General features: G+C 40.7%; 1 protein-coding gene across 1 annotated transcript; it reads left to right on the plus strand.

Moving 5' to 3' along the window:
* gfod1 (glucose-fructose oxidoreductase domain containing 1) lies at nt 1–14,673 on the plus strand. The gene is made up of 3 exons (XM_088283363.1): nt 1–719; nt 12,499–12,692; nt 13,182–14,673. The coding sequence occupies exons 1-3, from the start codon at nt 467–469 to the stop codon at nt 13,920–13,922; spliced, it is 1,188 nt and encodes a 395-aa protein (XP_088139489.1). The 5' UTR covers nt 1–466; the 3' UTR covers nt 13,923–14,673.
* Nucleotides 14,674–17,715: the final 3,042 nt, after the last annotated feature.

A 17,715-nucleotide genomic window follows, 5' to 3' on the forward strand; every position in this document is an offset into this window, starting at 1 on the left:
TGTAAGGCGTACTTGATAAGCAGTTCAAAGCCGCAACATCGCTGCCTGCTACCTACCGCCGCCTCTTCTCAGGATCCTTTTAAGGACAAGACTCTTGATTACATCACAATTACAACACATTTGACGACTTTTCATTTCGCTTCGTTGTGTGTGTCTGCTGTCAAGTGAGAAACGGTGACAAGCGAGGTGCCGCTTAGTGCAATCCGCTGGACGGACGCGCTTAACGCCGCAACGGTACGTTTCTATTTTGCTTTTTGACACCGTGCGAGGAGGAGCTGGCCGGTGTTCTTATCTGCTAGTTTATTTCCAGCCCGATATTTGCTGTGATTCGCCGCCGATCTCGTAGCCGGCGGGGCAATGCAGCACGGCGGCGGGCGCTTATCTGCAGGTGGATGGCCAACCTGACGCAAAGCCTCTGCAAAACCGACACCCCAGAAGCGCCGCCGGACATTTTAAAAGCCGAATCATGCTTCCAGGGGTAGGCGTGTTCGGAACCAGCCTGACCGCCAGGGTGATCATCCCCCTGTTAAAGAATGAGGGATTCGCCGTCAAAGCGCTTTGGGGCCGCACGCAGGAGGAGGCGGAGGAGCTCGCCAAGGAGATGGACGTTCCGTTTTACACCAACCGGATAGACGACGTGCTGCTGCACCAGGACGTGGATCTGGTTTGCATCAACCTGCCTCCGCCTCTGACGCGGCAGATCGCCGTCAAAACCCTAGGTGAGTGGCCGGTGGGCAATGGTGAGGGGTGGGCGGGATGGTGTTGCTGCTGCAGGGGGGGTTGACGGATGCACCCCGCAGCATCCGTCAGTGTAAAGGTGTGGCTGGGGATGACGCTTGATATACGCTCATAACCTTTCTACAGTGTGTTGAAGAGTTAACACCTTCTGTGTAGTCCCACAACATGCCAGGGACCACTACTGAAAGAACTGCAGCATGATTAAGAGCAAGGAGAAATTGGCAGAGAAGGTCCCCAACTATTCTCTAATCATAATTCACACCTGGAAGTAGTTGTGTGTGTAATTACTTTATTTGTGGCCATTAAGGTAGCTGTTAGATGATATTCCAAAGTTTATTTGAAGATTTTGGTGTTTAAATATATGATGTTTAATTCTCTTATGTTCCGTGTGTTAGTTTTATAGTGAAGAGAGTAAACCTATTCAGGAATTAGCAATAATATTGAGGTTCAATTTAGACGGTTTGTATCGCTGTACTGTTTGTCCTGTAATTCTACATTGTTGAACAATTTGTTGTCAAACAGCTTGGACTGTATGTACTTTTACATACCAGTTAACATTTTCAGTATCTGAAATGGTTCTCGTTCAGGCTACACACTCACTCCCCCAAAAAAATTATAATAATTTTTTAATATAATTTTTTTTCCCTCCCCATTAGCTGTCTTCGTCAAAATATTCTTCTCTAAGCAAAGAAGCTGAGTTGACAACCACAGCGCTTCTGCTAGTTTGTCAAGTGTTGCACTCCACTTTGAATATATGCACACTGGAACAATGCAAACGGTATAGAAAAAAATAGTCTACATAATTATAATAGAGAACAATATCATTGGTCACAATCAAGTGTGTGCACGTGCTGTCATACGAAGGCCACTCATGAAATATATCTTGTGACTGCAACCAATGTGAAAATTACCGAGCTCTTTTAAATCAGATGACTGTGTTTGGACACACACGTGCATGCAGTCTAGCATGTGATTTAGATTTCAACTGCAAGTCATGTTGGCCGCGTAATTTGGAAATTCAATTTAGTCATTCGGCGGGTGCATGACAGTGTTGCAAGTTTCTAAAAAAAAAAAAAAAAAAAAAAAAATTCTGCTTCGGCACTTGGTGCATTCCCACACTGTCGTCTTGTTTACTTGAGTTAAACATTGAAGAGTGCCAACACAAGAGGCTGGACCCGTGTACAATAGGCTACCGTATCCTGTTGCTACAGTTATGTCAATATCTACCGTGCATTAAATCACGGGCCGGCTAGACTAACAACTGCTCATGCCAGCACCACATCAAATGTAATTTCCTGGGTGTCTTTATGGATGTTCTTGAGTAAAGTTGCTGATATGGCTGTTGCACAGCGTGCTGATCATGAGCTAGATCATCAGTCCTGTCCCAGTGAACTTGAGTCAAACAGCAACATGTCTAATAGCTGCTTGTCAATGGCCATTCTTTTCCACCCCTTCCTCCTTGCTCATTTCCTCGCAGATTTTTTTTTTTTTGTGCTAGCACTGCCCGTTCCTTCCCAGCCACCTCTTCTCCTCAGCTCCACCTCACACCGGCAGGCCGTTGTCGAGGCCTATGTACATTTTGTAGGATAGAAAATTCACGTTAGTGTTTGTGAGTGCTGCCTGATCTATAGGTTCGGTGATTACTCGGAATAAATAAGTGCAGAGAATACAACTATCTTAAGCTGCCGTATCTTCAAAAACTCTGAAGCAATGACACTTTGCTATGTCTAAACCACTGGCAACAAAAGTGAGTACACCCCTCAGTGAAAAGTAAGACTTGAGAGGCCAGCAAATTATTATAACATAACTGCCTAACTCATCTTTTGTCATTTTTTAAATTGGCATTTTGGAGTCATTTCCTGAAAAAAAATCAGAACACCTTGGTCAATTATTTTATTAGCGTGATGATGCATTGCCATGCGATAAAACTGAAGAAATTACATTTTGCTCCAAATAAAGTAGTCAGTTTTCAGCTTGTATAAAAGTGTATAATTACTGTGCGCTCAAAATAACTAAAGCCATGAGTGTCTAAGTAATTGACAACAAAAGTGAGTACACCCCCTAGTCAAAAGTCAAAATTGTGAAAGCGCTTCACAAGTTGCCACTAATTTGCATTGTAGCAAAGTGTAATTTCTTCATTATTGTCCCATGGAAAAATATAATGAAAAATATACCAAAAAATCAGAGGAGTATACTCACTTTTGTAAAAAAAAAGAAAAAAGTACATAGCCATTCCGTCTACAGGAACTCAAGATGGAAAACAATCTGTTCATGTTTCCCCCCCTTATGCAGTTCGAGCAACTCCCACTTTTCTAGCATTGTGTTCTCATTCTAAAGAACATCTGGGAAGTGAGAGGTCACTGTTGAGCATGTTGCAGTTTGTTTGTGCACATGAGCACATGTTTATTTGTTAAGATCTTCCACATGCGAGTCACCCAAACATGCCTTGATGAGCATCATTTGTGAAAACAGAATTGATCAAAATGAAACCTATTTTCCCTCATGCAATCTCAATATCCTCGTAAATGCCTTAGAGTTTTCTCTTAAATGCACGACGCCCACAGAAAAGTTAGGCGGACTCAACTTCCTGCTGCGTGTGTGATTGTGATCTCCATGTGGCCGATGCACGTGTGTGTTCTGATTCCTGCCATCGGAATTTGAACTCTGTATACAGAAACTTCCAGCAGTAATTCCGCTTGTTAGTTGCGTCCTTGCGAGGTCTGAGCAAAATATACAATTTTCTTTCTGAATTGCACGTCAAACGAAATGCCGCCATTTCGGTTGGTCATGTTTGGCAGTTGGCCTTCACCGCAATTAAAATCGCCAGTGTTGGTGACAAGGAGCAGAAAGCTATCAAAGGAGTTCGCCGACGTGTTCCACAAGTAGTTCAGGTTCTACTAGGCTGGGTTAGTCCGCTCATCGAACCGGTTGTTCTTGTTGAACAACGTCTCTCCTTCCATTGGGATTCCTTTTTTACTTTTCACTCTCCCTCCTCACTACTATGACATTCCTGGGGCGACTCTGATGTCACGGAAGCAAAGATTGACCTTCGAATATTCTTCCCTGCTCTCCATGGTGTGAAAGCAGGAGATCATATTTGCACTTCCGTTAGTTTATGTCATTAAAGGCTTATTTATTTTTAGCGATGTGGACTTTGAAATTTCTCACAACATGAATATACAGCTCTACCTTGATTTACAAATATAATTTTTTTCCCATGACGAATCTTGTAATGCAATTTACTCTCAATCAAATCAAAATTCTCCATTGAAAGGAATTAAAATGCCATTAATCTTTTCCGGTACGCCGCGTGTGTGCATGCAAAGATGAAGGCATAATAACAACTCATACAGTCAGCCCCTGAGGTCACAAATTTCAGACGAAAACTGGTCTACAATGTGACGCTGTCTCTTCACTGGCAACACAGCTATCAGTTACATCTCCGAAGGTTTTACCAGCTAAAAAAAAAAAGAGCAAAAACCTTTAGAACTAGTTGGCTATTTCATGGTTTATGGATTAAGACGTACAATATTATTGCGAATGGGCAAACATCACATGACATTGAAGGTGTACTCAGAGGAAAATATTAATAATGTTGTGGAGTGTGAGTCAGATGCAAGTGATAAATGAGAACTGAAGTGTAACAGCGAAAGGAAGTGCTATTTCTGCCGTTTAGATATTGCGGGCAGAAGGAGGAAGTAGCGTGTGCAGCGGTGAGCAACGAGCATGGAAGTCTGACACTTTTCCACAACAATCATTCCAAAGCCTACATTGTTGCAAAATGTGCAATATTGTGTAATTCTGAACATCCCGCAATAATGTCAGGCATGACGACAGTGTGATGATTCAAAATGCATCCGTCAGGTTACTCCTAACGATTGTGGTCATACGTCAGGGACGGAGATCACTTCCGCCAACCTTTCTGAATGATTCACAATCGTCACGCCATATCGGAAGCAATCAATTAACCGGTCAGTTGAGCGCATGAAGCAGATCATTTGCACAAAATATTCTTTGTGAATGATGACTTTATTCATTAACGCAGGGGTGGGATTAAAAAAATATTTCACCCCGAGTGAAAAAGCAATTGGAGAGCTATTCAGTGGCGTGACGAGACAACAGTTGACCTTTTTGAACGACATGCGGCTTGTTTAATCTGGCATTAAAAATGCAGCGCAAAACAAAATCATGCCAGCAGTCAAACGTGGTCGTGGCAAATGTGTAAATGTTTTCATACACAGCATCCGCTCGCAGACACCTGCTTTGACGACTAACCAAAGAGCTATTTATAATCTGGCCGCAAAGGGCAAGTAGGTGTCATCATAAATACGTGTCCTGACTGCAGATGGCGTTGCGCAATCACACTTCCGGCTAGCGATCGCGTCTTTGGCAGCGAATTGAACTCTTTTACAAAGCTACTAATTGATACGTCAAAATCATCCCAATATAGTTGAAAGGCTCAATTTTGTCGAGGACATGCAGTCTGGAAAATGGATGGATAATTTTCGTTTTGGCACACTGAATTGCATGTATATGGAATTTTTCTGAAAAATTTACGATCACCTGACTTTACCTTGAATTTATCAGTGAATTCAATTTCTGGGTTTTGGTTAAAGCCTTAACCAGGAGACTGTTTCAGATAGCTGGCAGTCGAAAGCTCCGATAAGTTTCTCACTGGCTCATGTTCGTGTTCTCCGAGCCGTCTATTTTCATGCTAATGGCTGCTCTGGGAGCATGCTCGCGAAAGAGCCCCAGAGACGGAGCAAATGATGATGGAGTGACAACGAGGAGCAAAGAGGAGAAAGCTTTGGCTTCCTGTGAAATTGCTTTTGTCTGTTTGATGAATGGCTGAGCAGGGGACGCTCTTTCAGGCAGGCTTACAAGTGAGCATTCTTGTATTAAGGAGAAAACCTCCCGATCACCGCCCACTCTAAGCCGTACTTTTCTCTACCATGGACCTACGAGGAAGGAAATGTTGTGTATGGTGGTGAACTTGGGGCTTTTTTTTGGGGGGTTGAGGGATCTCATTGTGCTACTAAATACTGAGTCTAAGAGTCCAACAGGGAGAGTGTGGTTTTGTTTTTTTAATGGAAGCATTAAAGGATTGCAGTTCATCGTCCGATCACACCAAATAACCAAGTTCACTTGAGTTTCCTTCAATTTTTTTCATCTATTATTGTCACTCTTAGTTGAAGTCTACTGTAAAAATGAAAATACAGGTATATTTCTACCCCAAGATCTTCAACCAAATGACGTACCGTAATTCTGTCTCATAGAAGTCGGTTTGCTTAATGCTATCGTGTAATGCAAAAATCCATTTACAGGCTGAAGAAAATTGGAAAAATGGTCAAACATCGGCTACCTTAACCCACATAGACCAGCAACATATATAATACTCACATACATATGCATTCTCAATTACTTGAATTTAGATGGGGACCTTCTCTGCCTTTTCTTCTTAATTATGCTGTTTTTCTTCCGCTAGAGCTGAGTGCAAACAACATTTAGCACTTAAAAATCGGCGACACAGCAGAAAAGCAAATGATGAACTGCCGCGGGGACGCTTTATTCCGCAGCTGTTCTTCATGTTCCAACATTCAGGAATCAGCTTGCTTGTGATTTTTTTAATTGGCCACATGGGGAAAGAAGGACAACATGAATATCCAAGCGGGGAGGCAGTCAGATCTTTCTTCTTTCTTTCAGGTTGATACTCATTGAGGCATTTCAGGTTACACTGTATGTGAAAGGTGACATTTCTTTCAAGAATTGTTCAGTGCGAACTAAAGCTTTCCATCCATGCCAGGAAATGCTATCTTGGCCTATTCATTTCCTGTACCGGAGAATTTTGATCTCTTTCTGATGAAAACTATCTTGTATGATTCAATATCTTACAACTCAGATGGAGAGGAGAGACGCGCATGACTCAAGCTCCGTGCCGCGTTTTTTTTTTTTTTCTGTGTTTACTGCACACAATATGCAGCCTTACCCATTTGTACGGTATGATGCTATCCTATTTTCCTCTCTTCCTTGTCTTCTCTTCCCTCTATAGACCCCCCCCCCCCAGTGGTTGACAGAGAAGGTGTCAAGGGGGTTTCATCACCATGACAACAGTCCAGATTTAACCAAGCAGCAATGCATGCGCTCCTCTTTGCAAAAGTTCATCTATGTCAGACCGATATGAGCCCCACACCGAGCTATTTAGGACAGGCGTCATGAGCCCCATGGTGAAGATGTCACGCAGCTGCCCAAGGATGTTCGTGGTTATTAGTTTACTGTTTTTAGTAATGCGGGCTTGTCGTCTTTAATTACCATGTCAGATTGGATCTGTTCTCATCGGTGTCGCTTCAGTGTTGGGTCTTGCGGGTAATTTCATGTTGAATTAATTCAACTGTTCTAATTATGAACCCCTCGGAATATTAAGAAACTCAGTTGGTTATTCAGCTGCTTTACAGGACCACGTAGCTTTCGGTTGCAAATGTGGAAAAATAAATGAAAAAATGTGGACCTGCTTTGCAACTCGGAAAAAAATATTGTATAATTCTAATATCAGCCTGACATTGCCAAATATATATTTTTTTATTTTGTACTAGACTTTCTGATTTATTGCGCCCATGGATATGATATTATTATTATTATTATTATTATTATTATTAATAATAATAATAATTATATTATTATTGTCGTTATTATTGTTATTATTATTATTACAATAATAACAATAATAATAACAATTATTATTATTTTAATAAAAACTATTTCCTCGTCTGTTCTCTCCTAGTTGTTGAGTCAGGTCATCAAATCAAATGTTATTCTGGTCTGCTGGACTCATTGATTTTACTAAGAGTCTCTAGCCTCACCCATGGCAGTGGAATATGTAATAATTGGTTCACTGAGCTGTGTATTGATAATTCCCTGGCACTGTCTCTGGTGCTGAAGTAGGAGATGGAATTGTCAATGCACTATTTTTCGTCTGTTGTGCATTGTGAGAAATGTATTCTGAATAACAAAGATACAATCTTAACATACATGTATTTATTAAAATAAGAATGAATAAGGATTTAATCTTTAGTTTTAGTAGTCTAATGTGGTTATCAGTCATCTTGCATCAAAGCTAATTTAAAATTTGGAATAATTTCAAATTTCACAGCATGAGTCAAATTTCTTGCTTTGACTCGCTGTTATTTTAATCTCTCTTTCAGTTTCCATTTTTACTAGATTAAATGATACTGTAATTACACAAGCGCAAGGGGACACACTGCTGTGTTCAAATTAATGAATGAGCACATCAAACCCAACCAACATTTATGCTAATTTGCCTCCTTCATATTTAATTTGCGAGAAGAAGAAAAAAAAAAAAGACACAAGAAACCGCTGTGTATCATTTTGTTGCGCTTGACCTCAATGTGATGAAGGCACTCCAATGTGATAATGACCTGGAGCCACGTTGGTTTCGTTTATGTTGAAGGCGACGGGCGCAAGTGTGCTGATTAGGCTGCAGTGCAGTACGCGTGTGTCTGTGTGAGCGTGATTAGAAAGGAGGACTTGCAGCCCGGCAGTTCATTAAACCCCAGGCGACCCCTGGACCCCAGGGGGTTTGAGCCTGATAACATACTTGCGTGGCAAGCAGATCGTTCACTTTTTGCTGTTTGCTGCCCTCCATCTTTAACTTTTAAAGAACACCATGCTACCACCACAAAAGAAATCTGGAGGTCAGTATTACAAAGTACTGTGATTATTTATTAAAATATTGTATAATCACACACACTGGTATTCTCTTTGAATTTATTTAGTGTGGTCTGACAAAGAATAATCAGCAAAGAATCAACACCATGCCTCTAGCATGTACACAATCATGAGCCCATGTTCCATAAATTAGTCAACATAACATAACAAACTTTCACATGAGGCTCATCAACTAGCTAACCTCTCAATTTTTTTGAACGTGCACTACAATGGGGGTATTTTGACAGTTTCACTTGAGTCGCTACAATGTAGCCTAATGGTGTCATTTCCAATACGGCGAGTGCCACGGCCATTATGCGTGCAGTATGCTTTCAGTGCAGCTATTAGATTTGAGCAGCCTGGAATGGAAGCTCTCCTTTGGTCATCTCGTCATCTTTCAGTGAACGGGATTAGCGCGAAATGGCAGCACTTTTACGAATAATAATCAAGCAAATCAAGGGCATTACATGAAGGGGAAAGCTGGCTAAGTGAGTCTAAATGACCGTCATCATTTATACTTGCTTTGTTTTGTGTGCAATTGGAGACGGGGCTTCATATAGGCAATATGCAGCACATCGTTCAAAGGCAAGCCGGTTATCTGGTTTTGTCAGTTTCTCTGATGAGATCTTGTCAATCTGGTATCTTATGTGTCTGATCGCGTGTGCACGAGTTGTGTTTTTAGGCACCATAATATTTTCATGCATCGAAGGGTTGTGGTTGATGACGGAATTTGGATCACAAACTTTTCACAAATTTTCCAAAAGAGCAGGACAGGATAAAAAAAATAATAAAAAATAACAAAAAAAAAACGCCTTTTTAAGGATTATATTATTCATTTTGTGATTTTAGATGCTTTATTTTGTAACCATTGCAGGTGTCTTTTAATGTTGTTCCCTCCCGGTTTGGTAATGAAGTTAAGATAAATTACATTTGGGAAAATCATCTGCAATATGAGCTGTCCTGGTTTGTCTGTACTCCAAACAGCCTCTTCACATGCTTGTTTTGTTTCGTGTTATTTGTTAAAAAGGGTCACACTTCATTTCACCGTGATAAGAAACCATACTTGATAATCGGATAAAAATACATTACAGTGACATTGTTATGATAATTTAAAAAAGGATCATTCAGCGGTTAAAATCAGAATTTGAGTGCACTAAAGGTATTGAAATCCATGTTCCAAAATATTTAATATTGAACACACTCTTGACATCATCACTTTATCACATTCCAATGACAGCCTTGAGAATCTTTTATCTCATCAGGTTGGATGAGATTCATTCTGGAATATGAAACATTTGTAATGATAATGCCCGAGTTGACATTGTTGGTTTACTTTTTATCACAATTATAGTGTGCACTGCTAAATAAGCACTTTTTCGCTAATAAACTATAATGCACAAAACCAAATTAATTAAAAGATGCTCATCTAAAATAAATATTTGAATTTGAAAATAAAATAAAATAATGTTTCAATTTGACTCGGGAATGACATTCAATGTAATAAATTAACAGATAAGGATCTTCTTATGGCGCACTGTTTGTGCCTTCAATAAACTAGAATAACTGCTCCATCGTTACCATAGCAACCGGGATCACCTGCTTTCGACAGACAGATTATGGTTTTCAAGCCATTCAAAAGTGATGGCGTAGGCCTCCCATCACCCATCTCCCTTTCGATAGGAGGGAGGAAAGGTGGTGTGAGGGGTGGCTGGGGTCACCCACAATGCTGAGTGCTTTGTGGTCAAGGCAAGTGGAGAGGAGAGGGAAGTGTGTTCGCAATGCGCTGCAGGGCTGTGCGATTAAGACTTTAATCCAGCCTGCATTTGCTATTCAGACTTAAATAACACTGTGATATGGAAATAAATAATGGCGGAGGAACAATAATGCTAGTCAGACAGTCAATCTAATAATGTGCTAAATCGTCTTACTCGTGTGACTGACCTTAAAATGGAATCTAGGATATTCCGCATCTTCCCAAGTCCACCTGGCGCCTCCCTCCTTCCTCCTTTTTGTTGTGTCTGGGATGCATTTAGGAAGACAGTCACATGAATTGACTCATGACGGTTAGCTCTACGCCGGTCCAGTAATTAATTAATAAATAATGAGTAATAATGACTGAGTCGTATGACAACCTCTTCCACTCGTCAGGGCTCAACCTGTCCTTCCTGCATAGCTACCACTTCCCACCCATTCTCCTTTAACAATAATCATGTAAACAATCGCTTGAGGTATGAACGCATACATTCTCAACTCCCTCTGTCACACGCTCACAAAGGGTATTATCTCACCCCGTCCTGGCCAACTGGAGGATACATTGGAGCCATGCACAGAGACCCAGGTGGTCTGGATGGAAGCCAGCTGAGCGAAGCGCTTGACTGCAGAGTCAGGCTTTACTTAGAATGACGCAGCTGCTCTCCCTTGTGACCTCCCTGGAAACAAGTATTATCAGTCCTTCGTGCGAATTGTTACTAAATGTGTTTTGTATATAACACAGTAATAAATCAGAAGGATTCTGTTGAATGACACAACAAAAGTATTTCAGGTGTCCTATAAGACGAAGGCTTAACTGGTTTTGACAGCTTGTATTAAGCACTTGGATGGGATTTCAGTCTGTGAGGTCCACTCACCCGATCTGACTGGATGTCAGTTTCGTGCGCTGCAAAGGGACCTGAAGGGTATTCTGAGAAGATTGCCACCAGCGCCAAGACGAACATATTTTCCTCATATCGGAAGCACACGGCGATTGATGTACAATATCAAACAATAAGGAATGATCATCTTTATATCCCTCCTATTGCTATAGTTCTGCTGAAATAATTCAGGATTTGTTTTTCCATATCTGCAAGGTGTCTCTTGAATCATTCAAGTCTCTCCCTGTTTTGTAGTGTACGGTATATCCTGTCTCTAAATTATTGATGTTAGGAGACCAAGCTGCAGTGCTGAGTTTTTTTTTTCTGCTCCATTACGACTCTCCCACTGCACCACTCTGGCTATCACGCCGTTAAGGTTGCCAGACGACCGCGAGTTTGAATCTCACGTTCAAATCTCATGGCAGCGTAGCCTTCAAAACGGGCGCTGAGCTGCAAAAAATATTTTGGTATGTATCAGTGCTCCCGCCTCATGGTTAATTTTTTTGACTTTATTTTTGACAGAATTAATGATTTCAAACATTTAGGGTTTGTCGTCAAAGGGTGTTACCCAAATGAATCTTTCCGTGCTTTGCTAACCCACAGAAATGGATAGAGCAGGCAGTTGTGTGTATTTTGTGTGACTGTGAGGGTGGAGTGGTGGTTGGCGGGCTACTGGGTCAGTTCTCCCTCTGTATATCTCAGATCTAGGTCAAAGGGATTAGTTTCCGTACTTGGACAATTGCTTCTAATGACAGATTGGAATAGGAAGTTTCACTTTCACGACTAATCGTAAAAACGAGAATCAGCTACTGTACTTGATGACGTTTAACAAACTTGTGGAGATGTTGACCAATGGCAGGTAAATATGCTGTATACACAACAATGAATGAAGATATATTTTAGTTTTAAAAATTACCATCAAACTTCAGGGACACTATACACTGAGAAGTTGTCTATGGGGTACAAAGTGGTTTGGTCTTTGGACCTTTCTTGTTGAAATCACTTTAGTAGTCATTGCTTAATCCTTCTAACACATAACAGAAAATAATGACCTCCTTAGTGGAGTTAATCCGCATAATTTGAGCTCTATTCGCAAATCTTGACCTGCAATTATTCGGGGTAGTCGAAAGTACTAACCCTTGTTTTACATCAGGGGTGGGCAAACTTTTTGATTGGCGGGCCACAATGGGTTCTAAAATTTGACAGTGGGGCCGGACCAGGAGCAGATGGATGGTGTGTTTTGGTATTTAGAAAATAAAACAAGGTTTATTCATTGAATTTTTTTCAAGTTCGGCGGGCCAGATTCAAACATTTAACAGGCCGCATGTGGCCCCCGGGCCATAATTTGCACACGCCTGTTTTACATTTTAAACCTAAGTGCCAAACTGTGCTTTTTTTTTTTTTTCAGGTATCGGAAAGAACGTGATTTGTGACAGGACCGCCACTCCCTTGGATGCCTTCCGAATGATGTCTGCAGCGCAGTACTACCCCAAGTTGCTGAGTATTATGGGAAACGTCCTGCGCTTCTTGCCAGCCTTTGTTCGAATGAAGGAGCTGTTAGAGGAAGGCTACATAGGGGAGCTTCTGGTTTGCGAGGCGCAGGTATGATCAAACTGTAAAGATCCTCAGTTTATCGCTTGGGGTTAAATTGCAGACCCACACTTGGTTGGTGAAAATTCACAATACAGAGAAACTCTAATAATCACAAGTATTTCTTATTTCTCAATCTCTTGCTTGCACCTGAAAACATTCAACCAGACCAGATATTAAAACTCATTTACTCCCATTGACGGATAAAGACGTCAAATATCTTTTTTTTTTTTTTTTACACGGCTGGTATTGAATGAGTCAAAGAAAGTCTGTGAGCTTAATGCTAACATATAACGTGAAACATCATAGACTTGTTAACGGAAATTATTAGCATAAATGGCACAATTCCTATAAACCTTCAAAGAACTTCTACCTTAACGCATATGGAGTAGCGACACATGCAACAAAAGAGAATTGAACATGTATGCTTACCAAAGATGAGACTGAGAATCATGTTCATCCAAACCTAAGAATCAGTAACGTGAACATTTGGTTTGACAGGTCCACAGTGGGAGTCTACTCGGGAAGAAATACAATTGGAGCTGTGATGACCTCATGGGAGGTGGGGGCCTACACTCAGTTGGCAGTTACATCATCGACCTGCTCACCTTCCTGACAGGCCAACGTGCCGCAAAAGTCCACGGCTTCCTCAAGACCTTCGTTAAACAGACGGACCACATCCGAGGCATCCGGCAGATCACCAGCGACGACTTCTGCACTTTCCAGATGGTGCTGGAAGGAGGGGCGTGCTGCACCGTCACCCTCAACTTCAATGTCCCCGGAGAATTTCGACAGGAAGTGATTATCGTCGGAACGATTGGGAGGTTAACGGTCATCGGGACGGACTTGTACGGACAGAAGAACAATGGCGGCGGAGGGTCTGGGGGAGGCCCGGAACTTCTTCTCAAAGACGCTACACCTCTTGAAAAGGCTTCGTTACCAGACAAAGCCTTCAGTGACATCCCTTCTCCGTATCTCACCGGAATGATCCGAATGATCCAGGCTGTTCGGCAGGCCTTTCAGGACCAGGACGATCGTCGGACATGGGACGGCAGGCCTTTGACGATGGCCGCCACCTTCGAGGATTGTCTTTATGCTCTTTGCGTGGTGGACACCATCAAGAAATCCAACCAATGTGGGGAGTGGCAGAACATTGTGGTTATGACCGAAGAACCAGAAGTCAGCCCGGCTTATTTAATCAGCGAGGCGATGCGTCGGAGTCGGATGTCCCTCTACTGCTAGGCTCCAGCTGCTTGACTTCAATTCCGAGTCAATCCATTTGAACCCTGTGATGCACTGCTGTTCTCATCTGTCGTTAATGACCTCAATAGTATATTTGGTGCTGTTTAATCTGTATTTTTGCTTTTATCGGCTGGATCAACTCCACTGAGTGTTTCTGCCAAAGCTCGAAAAGAACAATTCCTTCATGATCAAATCTTTATTTATAAGAACGCCGTCCTCGCCCAGATCCCGGTGCGACTATAGCGATTGCGTTGTCCATTACCAAAGGGGTATTGCGCTTCTCACCTCCAGAAGTGGTCTGGAAGACAACAACCCACACTGTGAGATTGTGTCAGACCAGCCAAGGAAATCGAATAGTCTTTACAGATACAAGTGTAGTGTTGCTGTAATGTTGCTCAAACGCAATGAACTTTCAAGGTTTACCATGTGAATGTGCTTCTGGCGGCTTCTCTCAGTCCGTGCTATATGTGGCATTTATTTGTGTGATGCAAGAGTGTGGGGGGAATCAGTAGTTGAGTTTCTGGGTTTTCTTGTGAACTTTAACCTCTACGTTGGCCTCATTGTCCAAATCGGCTGGATTTACGATGCCGATTGAATTATGTCTGATTGCAGTTACACTGGCCGATATTTGGAATAGACCTCATTTTGATCTAAGAATAAATGATTTCCCGAGGGTTAGTCTCCTTAAATGATTAAAACGCATATCTAATTTCTGCCACTTGGGAGACAAAAAAAATAATGGTGTCACTTCAACCATGTAGTGTCTGATTTTAAAGGATAAGGTTAACCTGAATTGCGTGTCAAATTGTAATAACAATCGAAATACAATCGAATCACCAACAGTCAACACCGCACCTGGGATGCTGGTTGGTTCAAATTTCGAAGAAACAATTCCCATCGAAAATAATGCAAACTAAATTAATCGGTTGCAGGATCCACCGTAGAAGTTTTATTCACGTATTGTGAGCAGCCATGACAGAATTCTCAACTCGTGGTTTTGTGCAACTGCAAAAAATGTATTTCTTTCTGAAATCTTGGTTTACATTTGATTAATTGATCCACTTTGGAACTGTGGTTGAATTTAGCGTTCAGTAATCATGTTCAGTTTTGATAAAAGCGATTGAACACATGCAACAGGATGCTAACTGGTCAGTAAGATTCTGATTGGGCAAAAAAAAAAAAAAAAAGACAAAAAAACACTGGAACGCTGTTGCACTAAAGTACAGTATCATTATGCTACTGTATGTTGGGTCAGTCGTTCGGTTCATCGTCAAGTACACTGTTTCGTGATTTGCATTCATCAAATGTCGAAGGTATTAAACGCTATTTTGCTCCGCTGCCTTGTCTTCCAGAGAAATGTGAATGCAAATAGCAATAGATTTTTTTGGGGGGGAATTCTGTGATTCATTGGATTCTAGTCTAGTCTCAGGACTCTCTCCCGTCGTGACTGGCAGTCTTCCAATGAAAAGCTTCACTGCAACAAAAAACTGCAGCTGCATGTACAAAATGAAGGACCCCGGACTTGATTAGGTGATGGTGAAGAATTCTGTCGAATGCATAACATTTATTAATGATCAATCGCCGCTTGATGCAATTGAGGCAAAATGCACTACCTGGCTGTAACCAAGAGAAGCTGACGCGTTGAGCTCAACGTCACATAACAATCCATTGATGTTCATTTTTTTCATCAATCCAAGAAAAGGGCAAAAGCCCCTCCAGATGTGAACAGGTCAAATACTCTCGTTTTGCTTTAGTGTCCAGAATGGCTTTTCAACACCATTTTGCAACTAATCTTATTTATTCAAATGTTCTGTAAAAAGGTCCTAATTAATTTGAACTAGTTTACTATCTGACTCAAGATGGTTGATGATGTTAATGTTAAAATTTCAAATTATGTTTCTAGACCCATTTGAAATATCGTTTCCAGGATATGTTTGTGTGTGTGGTTTTGTGTCAGCGCTCTCGTTTCTGATAGGTGATAAGGCAGGCGACACATTTTCACTTTTACTTTTAAAATAAGAACATTTGAAAGTCTTAATATATCTCCATGTCACTGGAGTAATTATATGTATGTACCAAATGTATATACAGTTGGGTTATTTTTAGAATGAGCTCCAATTTAAGATTGACTGAAAAGTTCAAGTCGTGTTACATTGAGCTTGTATAATAATTCAATATTCAAAGCTTTGTATAAACAGACTGGATTGGGGATTGACATATAACTCACACTCAAAATTTACCAAAACGTCAGCCACATTATGATGCATATTTATTTTTTACTCCCAAGCTAAAAATGTTACTTTATTATGCATCTCTCTTCCGCTGTGTGGTTTCATTTTCTTAAAGCATTTTCCTATGTAACAACTACTGAAAATGTGCATATTATCAGAGGAACAATGTTGTCTAAATAAGTACTGTATGTATTTTATTTGTAAAAAAAAATAATAACTGGGATCTGTTTTCATGAGTATTGCCAGGTATTTATTGTTTCTGTATGCTGCCGAAACTTAATGGACTGACCTTCAGTGTACAGAATGTGGGACAATATAAGCTGGGCCCTATATTTCCCGTCTATGAAATAGAATTGTTTGAAAAATTCTGGTCTTTAAGGCGTGTTGTTTTTACTCACACCTCACACACAAGTAATTTGATTGATATATGCTCGTGCTCAACACGTGTATTTATACATCGTATTTTTGCTATTTAATCTCCATTTTCTAGTTATGAAATTTAAACATTGTTACAAGCTTTTTTTCACCACAGCACCACCTGCTGGCTCTAGCGAGGTACTGCCTAATGTATCCCCTGTTTCGTCGGTACTTTAGCGACAACCGCAAGCATTATAATAAAGATTTACAATACATATAAATAGACTCATTTAGTACGTTGCCGCCGCAGCCGTATTGGAAGTGACAAAATGAAGCAAATTGTGAAGTTAGCTTGCTCCTTGGAAGTGCATCATCAAGCAAGACCTCACGAAATTAATACCGGAGTTTTGCTCTTGATTGCATTATGTCATTATAACTTCTTTTTATTAATATTTCTGGTCGATTTTATGATTTATACAAATGCTGCATCCAATATGACGCATGCGCTTACACATTTGTACACACGCTTGAGTCGATTTAAAAAGAAATCGTTTCCCCCACTTTGTCTTCATGTAGAAACAGTTCCGAAAAAAGGGCAATGCAATGTAAATGTGTTGAGAAAGGGTTCAGCTTTTTCATTTAGAACACAAACATCCTCAAAAGAAATGCTTCTTTTGTGACAGGGACTGTTACTTAGCAACTAAAAGCCACGTTGCTGGTTTATCCCCCACTTACACACATAGTCACACGACCCTCATAAAGTAACCTAGGTAACCCTTGCAAATTTGCATCTTGTGTGTAAAGATGAACACCTGCTACGTTTAGCATTTTTAAAATAGATAAACAAATGTGCACTTTGCTGTCATGATTACTGTAGTATGCATTTCCTTGACATTGTGGTATGAAACTAATTATTAAACAAAAATATTGCTAGTTTCCATACGCAGAGTAAAATAAAAAAATAAAAGAAATTCAATAGTCACCAAATCATATATACGACACGACAATGCAGTTCTGATTGCAACAGTAAAAATATATTGTTGAATGAGATTGGCTTATAAAATCTGATGGACTCTGCTTTCCCCTAGTGGCTTCTTTTGATACTGCACCATATCCAGCGCACCACAAAAAAACCTAAAAAAAAAACAAAACAATGCCATTCCTTGTAGTTATGACCACAAAAAAAAATCCCATTCCATGTTGAG

Source organism: Idiotropiscis lumnitzeri, chromosome 19, assembly GCF_059441095.1.
Source record: "Idiotropiscis lumnitzeri isolate Australia: NSW breed Sydney's pygmy pipehorse chromosome 19, RoL_Ilum_1.0, whole genome shotgun sequence".
Classification (NCBI taxonomy): domain Eukaryota; kingdom Metazoa; phylum Chordata; class Actinopteri; order Syngnathiformes; family Syngnathidae; genus Idiotropiscis; species Idiotropiscis lumnitzeri.